Below are 17,029 nucleotides of genomic sequence, written 5' to 3' on the forward strand. Positions count from 1 at the left end.
AATTCTTTGCCTCGGCCTCTCAAGTAGCTGGGATTACAGGTGCCTGCCACCATGCCCGGCTAATTTTTTGTATTTTTAGTAGAGACGGGGTTTCACCATCTTGGCCAGGCTAGTCTTGAACTTCTCTCAGCAATTTTGTTGAAAAAACTATTCCTTTCCTTCACAGAATTGTCTTGATACCCTTGTTGGAAATCAATTGATGATGAGTGTGAAGGTTTATTTCCAGCCTCTCGATTCTATTCCACTGTTCAACTTGTTTATCCCTATTCTAGTACCACACTGCCTTGATTTCTGTAGTTTTATAGTAAGTTTTGAAATCGGGAAGTATGACTCTCCCAACTTTGTTCTTCTTTTTCAAGACTGCTTTTGGCTATTTTGGGTTACTTGCATTTATTTCTGTATGAGTTTTAGGATCAGCTTGTCCCTTCCTGGGGGAAAAAAAAAAACCACACACACACACACAATTGGAATTTTGATGAGCTTGTATTAAATCTGTGTATCTATTCGGGAGTATTGCTATTTTAATTGCAATATTGTCTTCCAATCCATGAACACAGGATCTCCTTCTATATTTTAGGTCTTATTTAATTTTTTTAACGTCAACAATGTTCTATAGTTTTCAATGTAATGTCTTTATTTTTATTTATTTTTTGAGACGGAGTCTTGCTCTGTCGCTAGGCTGGAGAGCAGTGGTGCGATCTCAGCTCACTGCAACCTCTGCCTCCTGGGTTCAAGTGATTCTCCTGCCTCAGCCTCCCGAGTAGCTGGGACTACAGGCACGCGCCACCACGCTCAGATAATTTTTGTATTTTTAGTAGAGACAGGATTTCTCCATGTTGGTCAGGCTGGTCTCGAACTCCTGACCTCAAGTGATCCACCCGCCTCAGCTTCCCAAAGTGCTGGAATTGCTGGCGTGAGCCACCACGCCCGCCTTTTTGTATTTTTAGTGGAGGTGAAATTTCACCATGTTGCCCAGACTGGTCTTGAACCTCTGGGCTCAAGCAATCCTTTGGCGTCTGCCTCCCAAAGTGCTGGGATAACAGACGTGAGCCATTGTGACTTGCCTAGAATGGTTCTTTACTGGTTCAATGGATATTTCACAGAGTGGCTTTCCAGGGAGCAAGCAGGTAAATGCAGAGAGGAGGGGAAGCCCAGGGAATGAGTGTAGCATGAGGAACATCAGGAGACACAAACTTTAGCTCCAGATCTGCCATAAAACCTTCTCTAGGCCTCAAAGAACTTGCTTGACATCCCTAGGCCTTAGTTTCATCTGTAAGATCAGGGAGGTTTGATAGGATGGATCACTAAGGATTCTCTTAACACTTCACATAGTAAGAAGACAGGTAACACGTGCGCCATTTTCTCTAACACAAAACACCAGCACTTGGCCAGGCACAGTGGCTCATGCCTGTAATCTCAGCACTTTGGGAGGCCAAGGCGCGCAAATCACTTGAGGTCAGGAGTTTGAGACCAGCCTGAGCAACATAGCAAAACCCCGTCTCTACCAAAAATACAAAAATTAGCCGAGTGTGGTGGTGCGTGCCTGTAATCACAGCTACTTGTGAGGCAGGAGGATCGCTTGAACCCGGGAGGTAGAGGTTGCAGTGAGCCAAGGTCACGCCACTGCACTCTAGCCTGTGCAACACATGAGACCCCATGTCAAACAACCAACCAACTAGCCTAGAAAGGAGGTTTTTATTTTTATTATTTATTTTTTTGAGATGGAGTCTTGGCTTTGTCACCCAGGCTGGAGTGCAATGGTGCGATCTCAGCTCACTGCAACCTCTGCCTCCCGGGTTCAAGTAATTCTCCTGCTTCAGCCTCCTGAGTAGCTGGGATTAAAGCCGCCCACCACACCTGGCTTTTTTTTTTTTTTTTTTTTTTTTTGTAGTTTTAGTAGAGACGGGGTTTCACCATGTTGGCCAGCTGGTCTCAAACTCCTGACCTCAAGTGATCTGCCTGCCTCGACCTCCCAAAGTGCTGGGGTTACAGCTGTGAGCTATTGTGCCAGGTCAACCTTTATTTATTTATTTATTTATTTATTTTTAATTTTTTTTTTTTTTTTTTGAGACGGAGTCTCGCTTTGTCGCCCAGGCTGGAGTGCAGTGGCCGGATCTCAGCTCACTGCAAGCTCCGCCTCCTGGGTTCACGCCATTCTCCCGCCTCAGCCTCCCGAGTAGCTGGGACCACAGGCGCCCACCACCTCGCCCGGCTAATTTTTTGTATTTTTTAGTAGAGACGGGGTTTCACCGTGTTAGCCAGGATGGTCTCGATCTCCTGACCTTGTGATCCGCCCATCTCGGCCTCCCAAAGTGCTGGGATTAGAGGCTTGAGCCACCGCGCCCGGCCTATTTTTAAAAAAATATCTTTTTTCCCCCCCCAGTATTGTAAGATTTAGGTATAGCCTACGGCACCTAGTATCCCGAGGTGGTCTGCCATCCAAGTACTAAAGAAGCCTCACCTTGCTTAGTTTCCAAGATCAGCTGAGACCAAGGACGTTCAGGGAAATATGGCCATAGAGAAAGCCCTTATTCTGGAACTGATTCCAACACTGAAAAACCTTCTGAAGCAATCCGCTCCATCGAGAACTGTGCCTGCCCCAGGTGGTGAGAATGGTGACCCATAGGAGGGAATATTAGAGCTCCTATTTATGTGGGATATACAGCGTACATATCAGGACAGCAGCCACTATAGCTTACAAGTAAATTAATAAACAATACTAGAGGTGGAGGTATGCACTGGAAACTTTTTTTCCAGACAGTGTCCTTCACTCTGTCACCCAGGCTGGAGTGCAGTGACACTATCTCGGCTCACTGCAGCCCCAGCCTCCCAGGCTCAAGAAATCCTCCCACCCCAGCCTCCCAGGTAGCTGGGGCTACAGGCGTGCACCACCACGCCCAACTAATTTTTGCATTTTTTGTAGAGGTGGGGTCTTGCCATGTTGCCTAGGCTGGTCTTGAACTCCTGGGCTTGAGATCTTCCCAGCTCAGCCTCCCAAAGTGCTGAGATTATAGGTGTGAGCCACTGTGCCTGGCCTAGAAATCTTTTTAATCTGGAGTATGTGACCAAAAAGGCTTGAAGACCACTGATGTAAGAAACTAGTCATGTAGGTGGCCAGACCCCTCATTTGACAACCTAACAAACAGGTGGGTGAAGCGTCACGACTAAGACGTCGCGGTTGCTGATTCCAGCGTGGTCTGTGCATTCGGGACATACAACCATTCCTTCTATCAATCTGGGCTATGACCAGGGGTCTACTCCCAAATTTACTTATTATTTTTTGACTTCCCGAGCTCCCAAGATCCTCCCACCTCAGCCTCCCGAGTAGCTGGGACCACAGGTGTAAGCCACTATGCCCCGTTAATTTTTATTTTTTGTAGAGGGGGGGGGGGGGGTCTTCCTATGTTGCCCAGGCTGATCTCGAACTCCTGGTCTCAAGCAATTCACCCACCTTGCCCTCCCACAGCGCTGGGATAACAGGCAGGAGCCAGCACTTCCGGCCCTAATTTTCAGTTTTGTTTCTGCCATTTATTGTTTGTTTGTTTTTTTTGAGATGGAGTCTTGCTCTGTCGCCCAGGCTGGAGTGTAGTGGCACGATTTCGGCTCACTGCCATCTCCACCTATCAGGTTCAACTGATTCTCCTGTTGCAGCCTCCCAAGTAGCTGGGATTACGGGCGCATGCCGCCATGCCCAGTCAATTTTTTGTATTTTAGTAGAGACAGGGTTTCACCGTGTTGCCCAGGATGGTATCAAACTCCTGAGCTCAGGCAATCCACCCGCCTTGCCCTCCCAAAATGCTAGGATTACAGGCGTGAGCCACCGTGCCCAGCCCGTTATTCTTGTTTTTAGACCACGAGCTGACAAGCCTTTTACATAAAGGGTTGGATAGCAAATATTAATACTTCAGGCTTTGTAGGCCATATAGGCTCTGTAACTATGCAACGGTGCTGTTGCAGCTCTAACGCTGCCAGAGACAATACAGAAGAGAATGGGCATGGCTGTGTTCCAATAAAACTTTATTTATGGACACTGAAATTTGAATTTCACATATTTCTCACATGTTAGAAAATAATTCTTTTTATTTTTTCCAACCATTTAAAAATGTTCTCAAAACCATTCTCAGCTTACAAAGCCAATGAAAAACAGGTGGCAGGCTGGACTTGACCCACGGACCGACCATAGTTGGCCAGTTCCTGTTTTAGTCCACACAAGTTTCTTTTTTTTTTTTTGAGATGGAGTTTCGCTCTTATTGCCAGGCTGGAGTGCAATGGTGCGATCTCAGCTCACCACAACCTCTGCCTCCCAGGCTCAAGTGATTCTCCTGCCTCAGCCTCCCATGTAGCTGGGATTACAGGCACGTGTGCCACAATGCCCAGCTAATTTTGTATTTTTAGTAGAGACAGTTTTCTCCATGTTGGTCAGGCTGGTCTCAAACTCCCGACCTCAGGTGATCCACCCGCCTTGGCCTCCCAAAGTGCTGGGATTACAGGCGTGAGCCACCACACCAGGCTTTTTTTTTTGAGCTGGAGTTTTGCTCTTGGTGCCCAGGCTGAAAATGGCACTATCTTGCCTCATCGCAACTCTGCCGCCCGGGTTCAAGTGATTCTTCTGCCTCAGCCTCCCAAGTAGCTGGAATTTACAGGCGCCCACCACCACACCCGACTAATTTTTCTATTTTTAGTAGAGACAGAGTTTCACCATGTTGGCCAGGCTGGTCCCGAACTCCTGACCTCACACATGAGGCCCGCCTCGGTCTCCCAGTGTTGGGATTACAGGCGTGAGCCACTGTGCCTGTCCACAAATTTCTTTCTTAAGTCTATTTCCCCATAGGCAGGGGGAAAAAAAAATGGGACATTTGAGGACATAATAAACCTATCTTCATATCAGTACCTCCAAATAAGACACACACAGAAAGTACAAACTGTGGGAACAGAAAGCTAAACAGAAATCTGGCATCAGTGCAGAAATTGAGAGCTTTGCATAATTTACCTGTATCCAGGAGTAGAGGTGGAAGAGACTGTAGGGCCTCTTGTTCCTACCACCAGTAGGTATCTTCACAAAACATGACTTACAGGTTCATGCTGTTGAATTACCTACAATTAATATGGTTTGGGCGGGGCGCACTGGCTCACGCCTATAATCCCAGCACTTTGGGAGGCCGAGGTGGGCGGATCACGACATCAGGAGTTCGAGACCAACCTGGCCAAGATGGTGAAATCCTGTCTTTACTAAAAATAGAGTGAGACTGTCTCAAAAAAAAAAAAAAAAAAAAGTAACATGAAGTATTTAACAGGCATCTAGCCCATCTTACCTTTGCATGACACTGTGATTTTTTTTTTTTTTTTTGAGATGGAGTCTTGCTTTGTCACCCAGGCTGGAGTGCAGTGGCGTGTTCTCAGCTCACTGCAACCTCTGCCTCCCGGGTTCAATCAATTCTCCTGCCTCAGCCTCCTGAGTACCCAGGATTATAGGTGCCTGCCACCACGCTCAGCTAATTTTTTGTATTTTTAGTAGAGATGGGGTTTTGCCATGTTGGGCAGGCTGGTCTTGAACGCCTGACCTCAGATGATCCGCCCGCTTCAACCTCCCGAAGTGCTGGGATTACAGGCATGAGCCACCTTGCCCCGCCATCATCATCTTTTAATTAGGAAATAATCACTGTGGCTGGGCACGGTGGCTCTCACCTGTAATCCCAGCACTTTGGGAGGTTGAGGTGGGAGGATTGTGAGGTCAGGAGTTCAAGACCAGCCTGGCCAACATGGAGAAACCCCGTCTCTACTAAAAATACAAAAATTAGCCAGGCGTGGTGGCAGGCACCTGTAATCCCAGGTACTCGGGAGGCTGAGGCAGGAGAATCGCTTGAACCTGGGAGGCAGAGGTTGCAGTGAGCCGAGATGGCGCCACCGCACTCCAGCCTGGGTGACAAGAGCGAAACTCCGTCTCAAAAAAAAAAAAAAAAAAAGATGATTCGGACCCAATAGTGTCCCTTGCCCCTCTCAACCTAGTAAGGCACTTACCACCCAGAGTGGGCAGCTTTAGAGGACGGAGCCAACTTACTGAGAATTGGACTCTAAAAATAAACATTCTGCACATTTCTTTTAGCCTCTTCTCTCTCATAAAGGCCTCCACAGATGGCTTCTTTACATCATGCTCTCAAATGACTAGCTGATAAATATTCATACTTATGGAAATTGTATTGTACATACTCCAAACCCCCAGCCAGTTAACATTTGTATTTTCTGTATCTTGGGGGTGGTGCCCTTTGTTCATAAGACTTGTTCTATGTAAAAAGCACACATGCACATGTACACACACACAACCAGCTTTCTCCTCTATGACTGATTTGCCTAGAGCAGTGATTTTCAACCAGGATTGATTTTGCCCCCCAGGGGACATTTGCCAACGTCTGGAGAGATTTTGGCTTGTTACAAATGTGGGGATGTGTGCTCCTGGCATCTGCAGCTGGAGGCCAGGGATGCTGCTCAACATCCACCAGTGCCCAGGATCCCTCCACTGCAAAGAATGACTTGGCTCAAATGTCAACAGGGCCAGGCCAACCCAAGGTGAAGCAAAAACGAGACTGGGGGAGAAGAAAACCCTGAGGGAAGGAAGGCCAAAGCAGCCTGGAATTTTAACAGAAAAACACAAGGGGGCTGGCAGAGGCACGATCCAAAGTTCGCTTTCATCTTTTACCCTCTAGGACAGGGTCTTACTCTGTCACCCAGGCTGGAGTGCAGTGGTGCAATCATGGCTCACCGTAGCCTCCACCTCCCCGACTCAGGCAATCCTGCCCCTCAGCTTCCCAAGTAGCTGGGACTACAGGCACATGGCACCATGCCCAGGTGATTTTTAATTATTTTTTGTAGAAGCAGGGTTTCGCCGTGTTGACCAGGCTGGTCTCAAACTCCTGGCCTCAAGTGATCCACCCACCTTGGCCTCCCAAAGTGCTGGGATTACAGGCATGAGCCACCACAAGCGGCCATTATTTCTTATTCAAATTAATACCCAGCAGAGTGCATTGGCTCACACATGTAATCCCAGCACTTTGGGGGGCCAAGGCAGGTGGATCACTTGAGGCCAACAGTTCAACATCAGCCTGGCCAACATGGCGAAACCCCACCTCCACTAAAAATACAAATATTAGCTGGGCATGGTGGCGGGCGCCTGTAATCCCAGATACTTGAGAGGCTGAGGCAGGAGAATCCCTTGAACTTAGGAGACAGAGGTTGCAGTGAGCTGAGATCACACCACAGCACTCCAGCCTGGGCAACAGAGTGAGACTCTTGTCTCAAAAACAAAAAACAGCCAAGCGCGATGGCTCACACCTGTAATCCCAGCACTTTGGGAGGCGGAGGCAGGCGGATCACCTGAGGTCAGGAGTTTGAGACCAGCCTGGCCAACATGGTGAATGAATCCCCACCTCTACTAAAAATACAAAAATTAGCCAGGCATGGTGGCACGTGCCTGTAATCCCAGCTACTCAGGAGGCTGAGGCAGAGAATCACCTGAACTCTCTCAAAACAAAACACAAACAAAAACAATAAAAACCCCTCCCCTCAAAACAAATTCAATACCCAATTTTTTTTTTTTTTTTTTTTGAGACGGAGTCTTGCTCTGTCGCCTGGGCTGGAGTGCAGTGGCCGGATCTCAGCTCACTGCAAGCCCCGCCTCCCAGGTTCACGCCATTCTCCTGCCTCAGCCTCCCGAGTAGCTGGGACTACAGGCGCCCGTCACCTCGCCCAGCTAGTTCCTTGTATTTTTAGTAGAGATGGGGTTTCACTGGTTTAGCCAGGATGGTCTCGATCTCCTGACCTTGTGATCCACCCGTCTCGGCCTCCCAAAGTGCTGGGATTACAGGCTTGAGCCACCGCGCCCGGCCTATTTTTTATTTTTTGAGATGGAGTTCTGCTATCGTTGCCCAGGCTGGAATGCAATGGCGCAATCTCGGCTCACTGCCACCTCTGCCTCCCAGGTTCAAGTTTCTCCTGCCTCAGCCTCCCAAGTAGCTGGGATTACAGGCGTCTGCCACCTCGCCAGCTAACTTTCAGAAGAGACGAGGTTTCACCACATTGGCCAGGCTGGTCTCGAACTCCTGACCTCAGGTGATCCGCCCGCCTCGGCCTCCCAAAGTGCTGGGATTACAGGTGTGAGTCACTGTGCCTGGGCAATAACCAATTTATTAAGGTTATACATTTAAAAGCCTGTTTCAGTTTTCAAACTCAAAAATACTGAGTCAAATTTTAGTTAAAACACTCCCTCCTTTTGACTTGTTCCTCAAGTAATGCTCAATTATCTCATATATTCGGGAGGTTAAATCCCCCCTAACCATTAATGCTATTTACAAATTTGATTGAATACCCTTATGCATTTCAAGCTAAAAATTGAATATCCTTCTCCCAAGTATTTCAAACATCACAGAAGAACTCCCAGACAAGCCATGCACTAAACGCTGCTCAAGATTCCCACTGGCATCCCAGCCCTTTCTCCCTCCCACCACCTTCCGCAGCAGTCCGAGACAGCAGCCCACTCCGAGACAGCAGCCCACTCCGGGCCCACACACTGCACCTGGGCTGGGCACCGCCCCACCCTGGTTGGCTCCCTGACTCAGTGCCTGTGCCATCTGCAAAGGCACAGTGACAGCACTTACACTTTTTTAAAGACACTATGAAGATGTTCATGAGATCTGTGAAGACAGCGCCCAAAGGAAGCACAACCAGTGACTTGTATTTAATTTATTGAGAATCTTACAAAAACAAAAAACAAAACAAAAACCACAACAACAAAAGAAACTAAATACAGAATTTGTTATGCTTCACGGTTGATCGTTTTTACTTGCAAGAGTAAACCTTGCTAAAATGCAGCCAGTACATTTTTATTGCATGAGACCAAATTTCTCAGTTACATATCAAAAGTGGTCAGGATAATCAATGCTGGACACTTCGTACTGCGCTCCCACGAAAGGCTGGATGCAGCAACGCAGTATCGTTAGAACAGGGCGTACCCTTCACACACTGATGGACACGCTACAACAGGAGCGATAACAAAAGGGAGATTTAAAAGAGAACGAAATGAAAACAAACCAAGAGCTGACATCCGCCTTTGTTTCAAGTTGTCTTTGGATTCCATCAGACGTCTCCAGATGCACCATGTCAGATTAGTAAAGAGAATGATCTACGCCTACATAGAAAAGTATCCTTTGCTCAGAGGAGGTAGAACGTGGCAAAAGTTTTATTGCAGAGATACAGTGTACCTCTTCCCACCTCTCATGGATGATGGAAGATGCAAGTGGTTATTGAAAACTCCTATCAGTAGTTTGCAAATTCAGTATAAACCATGAACAGGATATTTTTCTGATAGCGGTGAGACTGCAATGTGCTACGTAGAAAAAAAGGTCTCTCTGCCCCATAAAGTGGGAGTCAGAAAGAGGCTCAAGCTTCTTTATCCTCTTCAGTGCCATAAATACTGTCAGAGCAAAAAGGTCTTCAGTGTCTGCTGGCCAGAAACATCTGCCCAGGCACAAATGGGCCGCAAGGGCAGGGTACTGGTTAGGGGCCCACAGTGGAAAAGCCAGGCAGGTTCTCACCAGGGGCCTGTAGAGTGGCCTTTACTCTGGAGGATGCCTGAATTACAAGTACCAAAAAGAACCTGCTTTTTTGGGCTTCTTTTCCTAGCTTAGCCTTGCACTAAAGGGCAGTCTTGCTGGACTGCACCCTGCCATGTTGCTGCAGCGCAGATGGCCGCACTGCCAACCACAGCACGGCTTCTCCATGGGCTCCAGAGGGAGACTGAGCAAGGAGGGTCTGAGTGGTGGATGCACACTGGAGGCAATCTGTGACAGGCCCCAATTCACGACAAATTTAGTTCCCAAGACTGATCCAAATATGGAATGCTTTTACATTTTCACCAAGTCTACCAAGTTGAATAGTAATGAATGAAACTTGTACATGAATGAAAGGCCCCAAAGACGCTCACGGCAATCATTCCTGAAAGCTATAAAGGAACACGCTCTTAGAGGTGCAAAATTGTGAACAAATACCCAATGTCTGCCTCCCGGGTGCCAAACACCACCATTTTCATGAGCCATCCGGGTCTTCCCAACTCCAATTATTAAAAACACCTCGATCCAGCTCTGCTTCTAGGCTTATGGCTGATGCAGTCAAGATCCACTCGCCGATACAAGGGTGGAGAGCACAGCCGCTCCAGGGACCCCAGGGGCCAGCGCTGCAGTGGGCATCTGCCTCTCACCCTCCAGCAGAGTCAGCCTAGGAGGCTCCACAGCAGTTGCTTGGCTCTCTTTTGGAGGACAATTGTTCCTTAATGCACACTTTTTTTTTTTTGAGACAGAGTCTAGCTCTGTTGCCCAGGCTAGAGTGCAGTGATGCCATCTCAGCTCACTGCAAACTCCGCCTCCCGGGTTCACGCCTTTCTCCTGCCTCAGCCTCCCGAGTAGCTGGGACTACAGGCACCCGCCACTACGCCCGGCTAATTTTTTTTTTTTGTATTTTTAGTACAGACAGGGTTTCACCATGTTAGCCAGGATGGTCTCGATCTCCTGACCTCGTGCTTCGCCCTCGTCGGCCTCCCAAAGTGCTGGGATTACAGGCGTGAGCCACCGCGCCCCGCCGATGTACATTCTCTAAAGTCACCTGTCAATAACACCCTAGGTCTGCCTCCTGCCTGCTATAAATATCCTCAACAGGTTATAAACAGCAGCAGGCTACCTGTGTTCATTGCAAGTATCACTCATTATTCGTAGGCTAAAAGTATAGGCCCAACTTCTTAAATAAACATAGGGAATCTGCTGCAGCAGCAGGCCAGAAACCACTGTTTCAAATCTGCAAGATTTTCCTATCAGGTGGAAAGCCAGAGATAAGAAATATGGTAAGGCCTGAAAAACTGCAAAAGTAGGAGCAAGTCAGGTTTGCTGACCTAAGAGCTAAGTTTGATCCCAAATGCACTGAAGAAGTTAGAGGAGCTTTAAAGAAGTCTCAGGAAGCATTTTTTACAATGTGAAAACATCAGGCTCACTACAGCTTCCAAAGAACAACATAAAGGAGCATGAGCAGCCACACAATGTCAGCGTCAGAAACGGCGCTCAAGTGCATCCCCTCAGTACAATGCATTGCACACAATAAAAATGCAAAACACAGTAAGACATAGTAAAAAACAGTAACACAAAACAGCAATTCTACAGCAAAGATGCAAAACTGAATTCTAAAATACAGGAACAAATACTTTTCTAAATGAAAAGTTTTCCATACTTTTCTAAATGAAAAACAAAAAACAAAAAACAAAAAAAGTCGTAAGATGCCCCATATGGGAAAGTCAAGAAAAGAATAAATAGAGCTGAAGGGAAGAGGGAAAAGGGAGAAACAGGTGGGCGGAGTCCCAATTTACAAGAATTATTTACATTCAGAATCCAGAAGAACTCGACATTTCTATATATATACATTTATGTACATATATATAAATACAGCATAAAATTAGAGGGTGGGTTTTGGATTTTATCTCAAGTACTCAGAAAAAAAATGCTAGCGAGCTTGAGTTGCAGGTATTTAGGTGTGTTTCTGTCACTTAAAAGACACTGCATTTGTATCAGACAACTGGCATCCAATGAGACTTTTTTTTTGCAGTTTTTGCTCTCAGCTGTAGCTGACATGAAACGCTCATTGTGTTTCTGCAGCAAAGTGGGCCAAGCGCAGTACGCACAGGTGTGGTGTTAGCCAGGGAGACCGAAGCCACAAAGAAGGGGAGTCAGTAAATGTCCATCTCCACGGTGTCTGCCTTTGCCACTGGGAAGCCTGAACTAACCGAACATTCGTTAATAGGATCCCAACCTAACAGCAACGCTTATGTAGCACCATTCTCAGAAACTACCAAGTATCACACAGGGACATGTGTATGGGGACCTTCCTCTTGACTGCTTGTCAAGAAAGGATCCAGAGGGAACTTCTGCCCCTACTTTCATGAAGTGAGATGCAACAATCATTTCCAATCTATTGTTTTTTTCTCTCATGCTAAAATGAAAGTGGAGGGGAGAGGGAAGAAGGCTCCCATTCCACAACTGTAAATGCTGTCCTGGTACCCTTGCTTCTCTTGCCGGCTAACAATTGTTCTAACAGCATCCCATGGAGGCCAGCAAATGAATGCCGCAGGGGCTACAGCCAGAAAATTGTGCCTGTAAAATATCATATTCCTCTGGAGCTTGGTAATACAGAACTTTTACCTCTACAGATGAAGCAAACTAAAATATTGTTGTAACTCAAAAAGGCTTCTGAAGTGCTGAGTTAGAATAAATATATATAGATACATACACACACTACTACATTGCTTTGAATGCAGGTTCTTACTAATTTATATACACATGTAGAGAAGATACCGAAGTGTCTAACTGCAATTTAGCAGCAGAAAAAGAAAACTGCTTAACATATCTGTTTCTTAATCAAGTCATGTTTAAAGAAATGCATTAATACATCTATGAATTTGTATCATTGATAGTGTATCTGGATAATCCCAGTAACTACAGATAGAGACCTTGTGGTATGGAGGTTGCTAAATTAGGGGAACATTAATTCCCCCAGAGATAACATCTGAGCTGCTTTAGACTCTAAAAGTGGTTTTCAGTACAACCGACACTGTAAACTCTGAAAACCCGAACATGATTTCCAATCAAACCTTTGTGCTCAGAGCCATATTGCTAAAAAGAAGAAAAAGGCATTGCAGAGGCAAAGAGGACATGGGGTTAGTTAAACAAGGCCTCTGAAGTCAGGTGTGACACTTAGATCCTGCAATGAATGGACCTATTTTACAGAAGTTAGTGGCTAATTTTTTGTATTTATTGATAGAGATGGAGTTTCGCCATGTTGGCCAGGCTGGTCTCGAACTCCTAGCCTCGAGTGATCTGCCAGTCTCGGCCTCCCCAAGTGCTGGGATTACAGGCATGAGCCACCGCGCCCAGCCAAGAGTTGGGTTTTAACAGAAGAGGACCTCGAATGCCGAAGTTTCACAGGGCAGCCAAACCAAACTTGCTGACTTTTGTAAGACCACAGTGTAAAGGTCGGATATCCACCTGAAGAAGGGGTGGGTGCAACTCTCTGGGTGCTGCACACACCATGACCAGCCTGGGCATGCATCGCCCCAGCTCCCATCCATTCAACACTGGTTGCCTTTTTGAGGTCCGTTTTGAGAGGGCTTTCAGAGGCCTTTTAAATGAAAAAAACAACAAAAAAAAGCTGTTCTACAAAGAACCTAATATACATACACTCCTATGTATCAAGATGGCTAGTCCAGAGCAAACATTACATCATGGGCCATGGGGGTTGTCAATTAGCTGCATGCTAAGAATCCTCATATGCTGCTTTGAAAATGCCATAAAAAACGAAGATGCCCTCACACACAGAAAGAGGAGCTGGGTCAACAGCCTATGAGAGAAGATCCTTCCCAACTCTGCCATTCTGTCTCACTGGAGGGTTTGTAATGCTTCCCTTCCTCAGGTCCAGCGACTGTACCTCTGCTGGAGTGGGCGACACTTCCATTGCTGATGGAAGCTGACTACTGCTTTAAAACACACACATAAGCTGAGAAGTTCTGCTGAAGGTGGGGACAGTGCTGCTCTTGGCTGCCAGCCGGGTCTAGTGGCCCTAACAAGGAAAACTGGCTGATATAAAATGGATCACTGCCTGAGATATATGAACTGGACTGAGGATAGAAGTTGCATCCACTGGGCAAAATGTGCCAAAGAACAGAAAGTACTTTCAATTTATTCTTTTAGGCACCAAGAATAAATAAATCCTAAGAAAACTTACGGTAAGCTTGACATAACCAAACTCAGGCTAAAGGAGACACAAGAGGATGAACACCCTAAGCTTGCAGCCAGGTTTGTCAGTTTTAACACACATCTCACCCAATTCTGCAAGAAGTTTAAAAAGTTAACACAGCAAACAATTCAACTTAAAAAACACTCAGAAGTACTATCATTACACCCCTTCCCTCAACGCCATCTCAAATTTTAGGGATAAGTTTTAAGCCAAGCTATAAGGCTACCTGGAATGCTGAGGCAACACACAAGTTCTGCTGAGTCCCCGTCACAGACTACTTCTGAAGGTCACCAGTGAGGGCCTAAACAAGAGTCCACTTCTTGTTAGTATAATAACTTTTTATTTGACATCTACAAGATTTTGGCATCTTGCAGCTTTTTACCAGGTTTATACAATCTTGATTTTTCAATAGTGCAACCTGTGTAAGCAAAAAAAAAAAAAAAAAAAAGAAAAAGAAAAAAAAGAAAAAAAAAAAGAAAGAAAGAAAAGGAAATAAAAAGACCAACTGTCCCCTCACTTGTTTTTATAAACATCTATTATAGGCGAAACAAAACTTACCCATATTATATAGATAAGTGTCTATTCACATTTGTACATTACCATTTTTAACAGCTTGAGATAAACTCTACAATGTCTTACAACACATTAAACAATATTCAAGTTACTGAGTAACAACAACAACAGTAACAAAAAAACATACAGCAGAAGCCTCAAGTGTTTCCTCATTGTCTACAACTCAAGTATGGTTTCCTTTTTATGAGTGATAAAGCAAATTAAGATAACGAAGTAAAAAACGATTGTTTGCAAGATGAAAGCCAATTTGTACTTCTTTCTAAAACTACCTTTAAGTTGAAAATGTAAATTTAAGAGGCTTACAGCCATTTCTGCAGCACACATTAGGAATACTATTAATACATTAAAATTAACTTTTAAGAGTTTTATCACAGAAAAATGTATGTACTCATCACCTTGACCAGAAACCTAGGGCAGGGAGAAGGGGCAGGAGGGGTCTGCAGGATTTGAAGCAATACCCAGGTATAAACACTATAAAAATGCAATAACCAATGCTGTACATCTAACAAATGTTTCTCTCTGTTACTTGACTTCTGTGTTAATCTTGTTTACGCATGCTTTCAAAGACATGCACTGTCAGAACAAAAATTAGAAAATAACCTGAATGCATGATATGCAACCTTTCATTTCATGCTTTAATAAACCTATTAAGCTGGAAAAAGAAACCAATATATATTTTCTATATTTATAGACTCAAAACACATGCATCCGGGGATACTTCCCACAGCAATGGCATGGATGTACTGCGTTAACCCTGAGCACTGTATAAACATAAAGTAAAGCCAGTTTGGGAAGTTCCAAGCATTTTAAACCAACTGTGGTCTGTAGCCTTTAACACACTCACAAACAGACTGACACACACGCACGCACACATCCCGCTCTGCTCACCCAAAGTAAAAGCAGATGGGAAGTACCAGGGGAGAAGCAAAAGGAAAGACATATGTACCACCATCAGCACTGCTGATTTTCAGTTTTGCTATCTATTCCAGGTTTGTCCTTACTTCCAAAAAAACTAACTAGAGAGAGCACAACTGAAAAAAATATATAATTCTTTGGAAACTGTCCCTGATTTTTATGCAAATGATATGCTTCAACAGCATTTCAGATCCATCCATGTTGAAACCTGTCTGTTCTTTATGCGTTGCTCAAGTTGGTGATGCTCTGAGGGTGATGCTGTTGCCATAGCTGTTTCTGTTGGACCGCAAGCTGTTGAGACTGGTCTGAAGTTGATAGGAGATTTACAAGAGGAGACACACAATTTGCCGGAATGATCAAACCTGTAATTCGTAACAAGAATTTATAAAGTTGTGTCCAGAAGAAACCACGCTGTATAGCTTCACAGCAGATTCCAAATGAGGCATAATATTAAGCGTAATGAACAAGAAGTTCACACAAAAATTAAACGACTACCTAATAAATGAAATGGCCATTGAGATGTAGTCTGATTCTTCAACCGCATTTCCCACAAATACCCAAGCATATGCATGTGTTTAGTGTAATGCCATCTTGTTGGAGGAATAGGAGGTCAAGAATATCTATTATTCTCAGGAGGCTGAGGCAGGAGAATGGCGTGAACCCGGGAGGCGGAGGTTGCAGTGAGCCGAGATCGTGCCACTGCACTCCAGCCTGGGCAACACAGCGAGACTCCGTCTCAAAAAAAAAAAAAAAAAAAAAACCCCACAAAATCTATTATTCTCTTTTTAATAGGACGTCAAGAATATCTATTATTCTATGTATTATCTTTTTAAGCTCCACAAACATGCAAATGTCACTTCTGTCATGTACTAATGCACCAAAAAGACTACAGAAAAAAAGCTGTAAATTCAAATGCTAACTGAAATAGGTAAACTTTGAAGAGTAGATACTAGCAAACTGGAAAGGATACTCTCTGGGTGCTGGTTAAGGGAACTTAAAAGTCCTGCATGTGGGATTGAAGGCTCAATGTTCCAGATAAATTGCATGCATATATATGTATTTTTGAGACAGTCTCGCTCTGTCTCCAGGCTGGAGTGCAGTGGCACAATCTTGGCTCATTGCAACCTCCACCTCCCCGATTCAAGTGATTCTCCTGCCTCAGTCTCCCAAGTAGCTGGGACTACAGGCGCGTCCCACCATGCCTGGCTAATTTTTGTATTTTTAGTAGAGACAAGGTTTCAACATGTTGGCCAGGATGGTCTTGATCTCTTTGACTTCGTGATCCACCTGCCTCGGCCTCCTGAAGTGCTGGGATTATAGGCATAAACCACCATGCCCAGCCCTAATTTTTTTTTTTAATAGAGACAAGGTCTCACTGTGTTGCCTAGGCTGGTCTCAAACTCCTGGGCTAAAGCAATCCTCCTGCCTCAGGCTCCCAAAGGGCTGGGTTTACAAGTGTGAACCACCATGTCCAGCTGATGGGCTGCTTTTGGAACTGGAAATCTAGACTTTTAAATCAAACCTCTTTTTTAAATGTTGGCAATTAATTCAAATGAGGCCAGGCGCAGTGGCTCGCGCCTCTAATCCCGGCACTTTGGGAAGCCAAGGTGGGCGGATCACTTGAGGTCAGGAGTTCGAGACTAGCTTGGCCAACATGGTGAAAACCCACCTCTACTAAAAAAATACAAAAATTAGCCGGGTGTGGTGGTGCATGCCTATAATC

General features: G+C 45.3%; 1 protein-coding gene across 10 annotated transcripts in view; it reads right to left on the minus strand.

Annotated features, from left to right (window-relative positions):
* Positions 1-8,718: 8,718 nt before the first annotated feature.
* The window catches only part of SBNO1 (strawberry notch homolog 1), an 84,422-nt gene continuing 76,111 nt past the window's right edge, over positions 8,719-17,029 (minus strand). For 7 of the 10 annotated variants that reach the window (XM_031650874.1, XM_031650875.1, XM_031650873.1 and 4 more), the window contains one exon: positions 14,142-15,668. In XM_031650874.1, the coding sequence (XP_031506734.1) occupies positions 15,526-15,668 (143 nt within the window). In that variant the 3' untranslated portion in view covers positions 14,142-15,525. Of the gene's footprint in view, positions 15,669-17,029 lie in introns of all 10 variants that reach the window. The other 3 variants (XM_031650872.1, XM_031650869.1, XM_031650867.1) reach the window with 2 other exon arrangements.

Source organism: Papio anubis, chromosome 9 (genome assembly GCF_008728515.1).
Source record: "Papio anubis isolate 15944 chromosome 9, Panubis1.0, whole genome shotgun sequence".
In the NCBI taxonomy this organism is placed as follows: domain Eukaryota; kingdom Metazoa; phylum Chordata; class Mammalia; order Primates; family Cercopithecidae; genus Papio; species Papio anubis.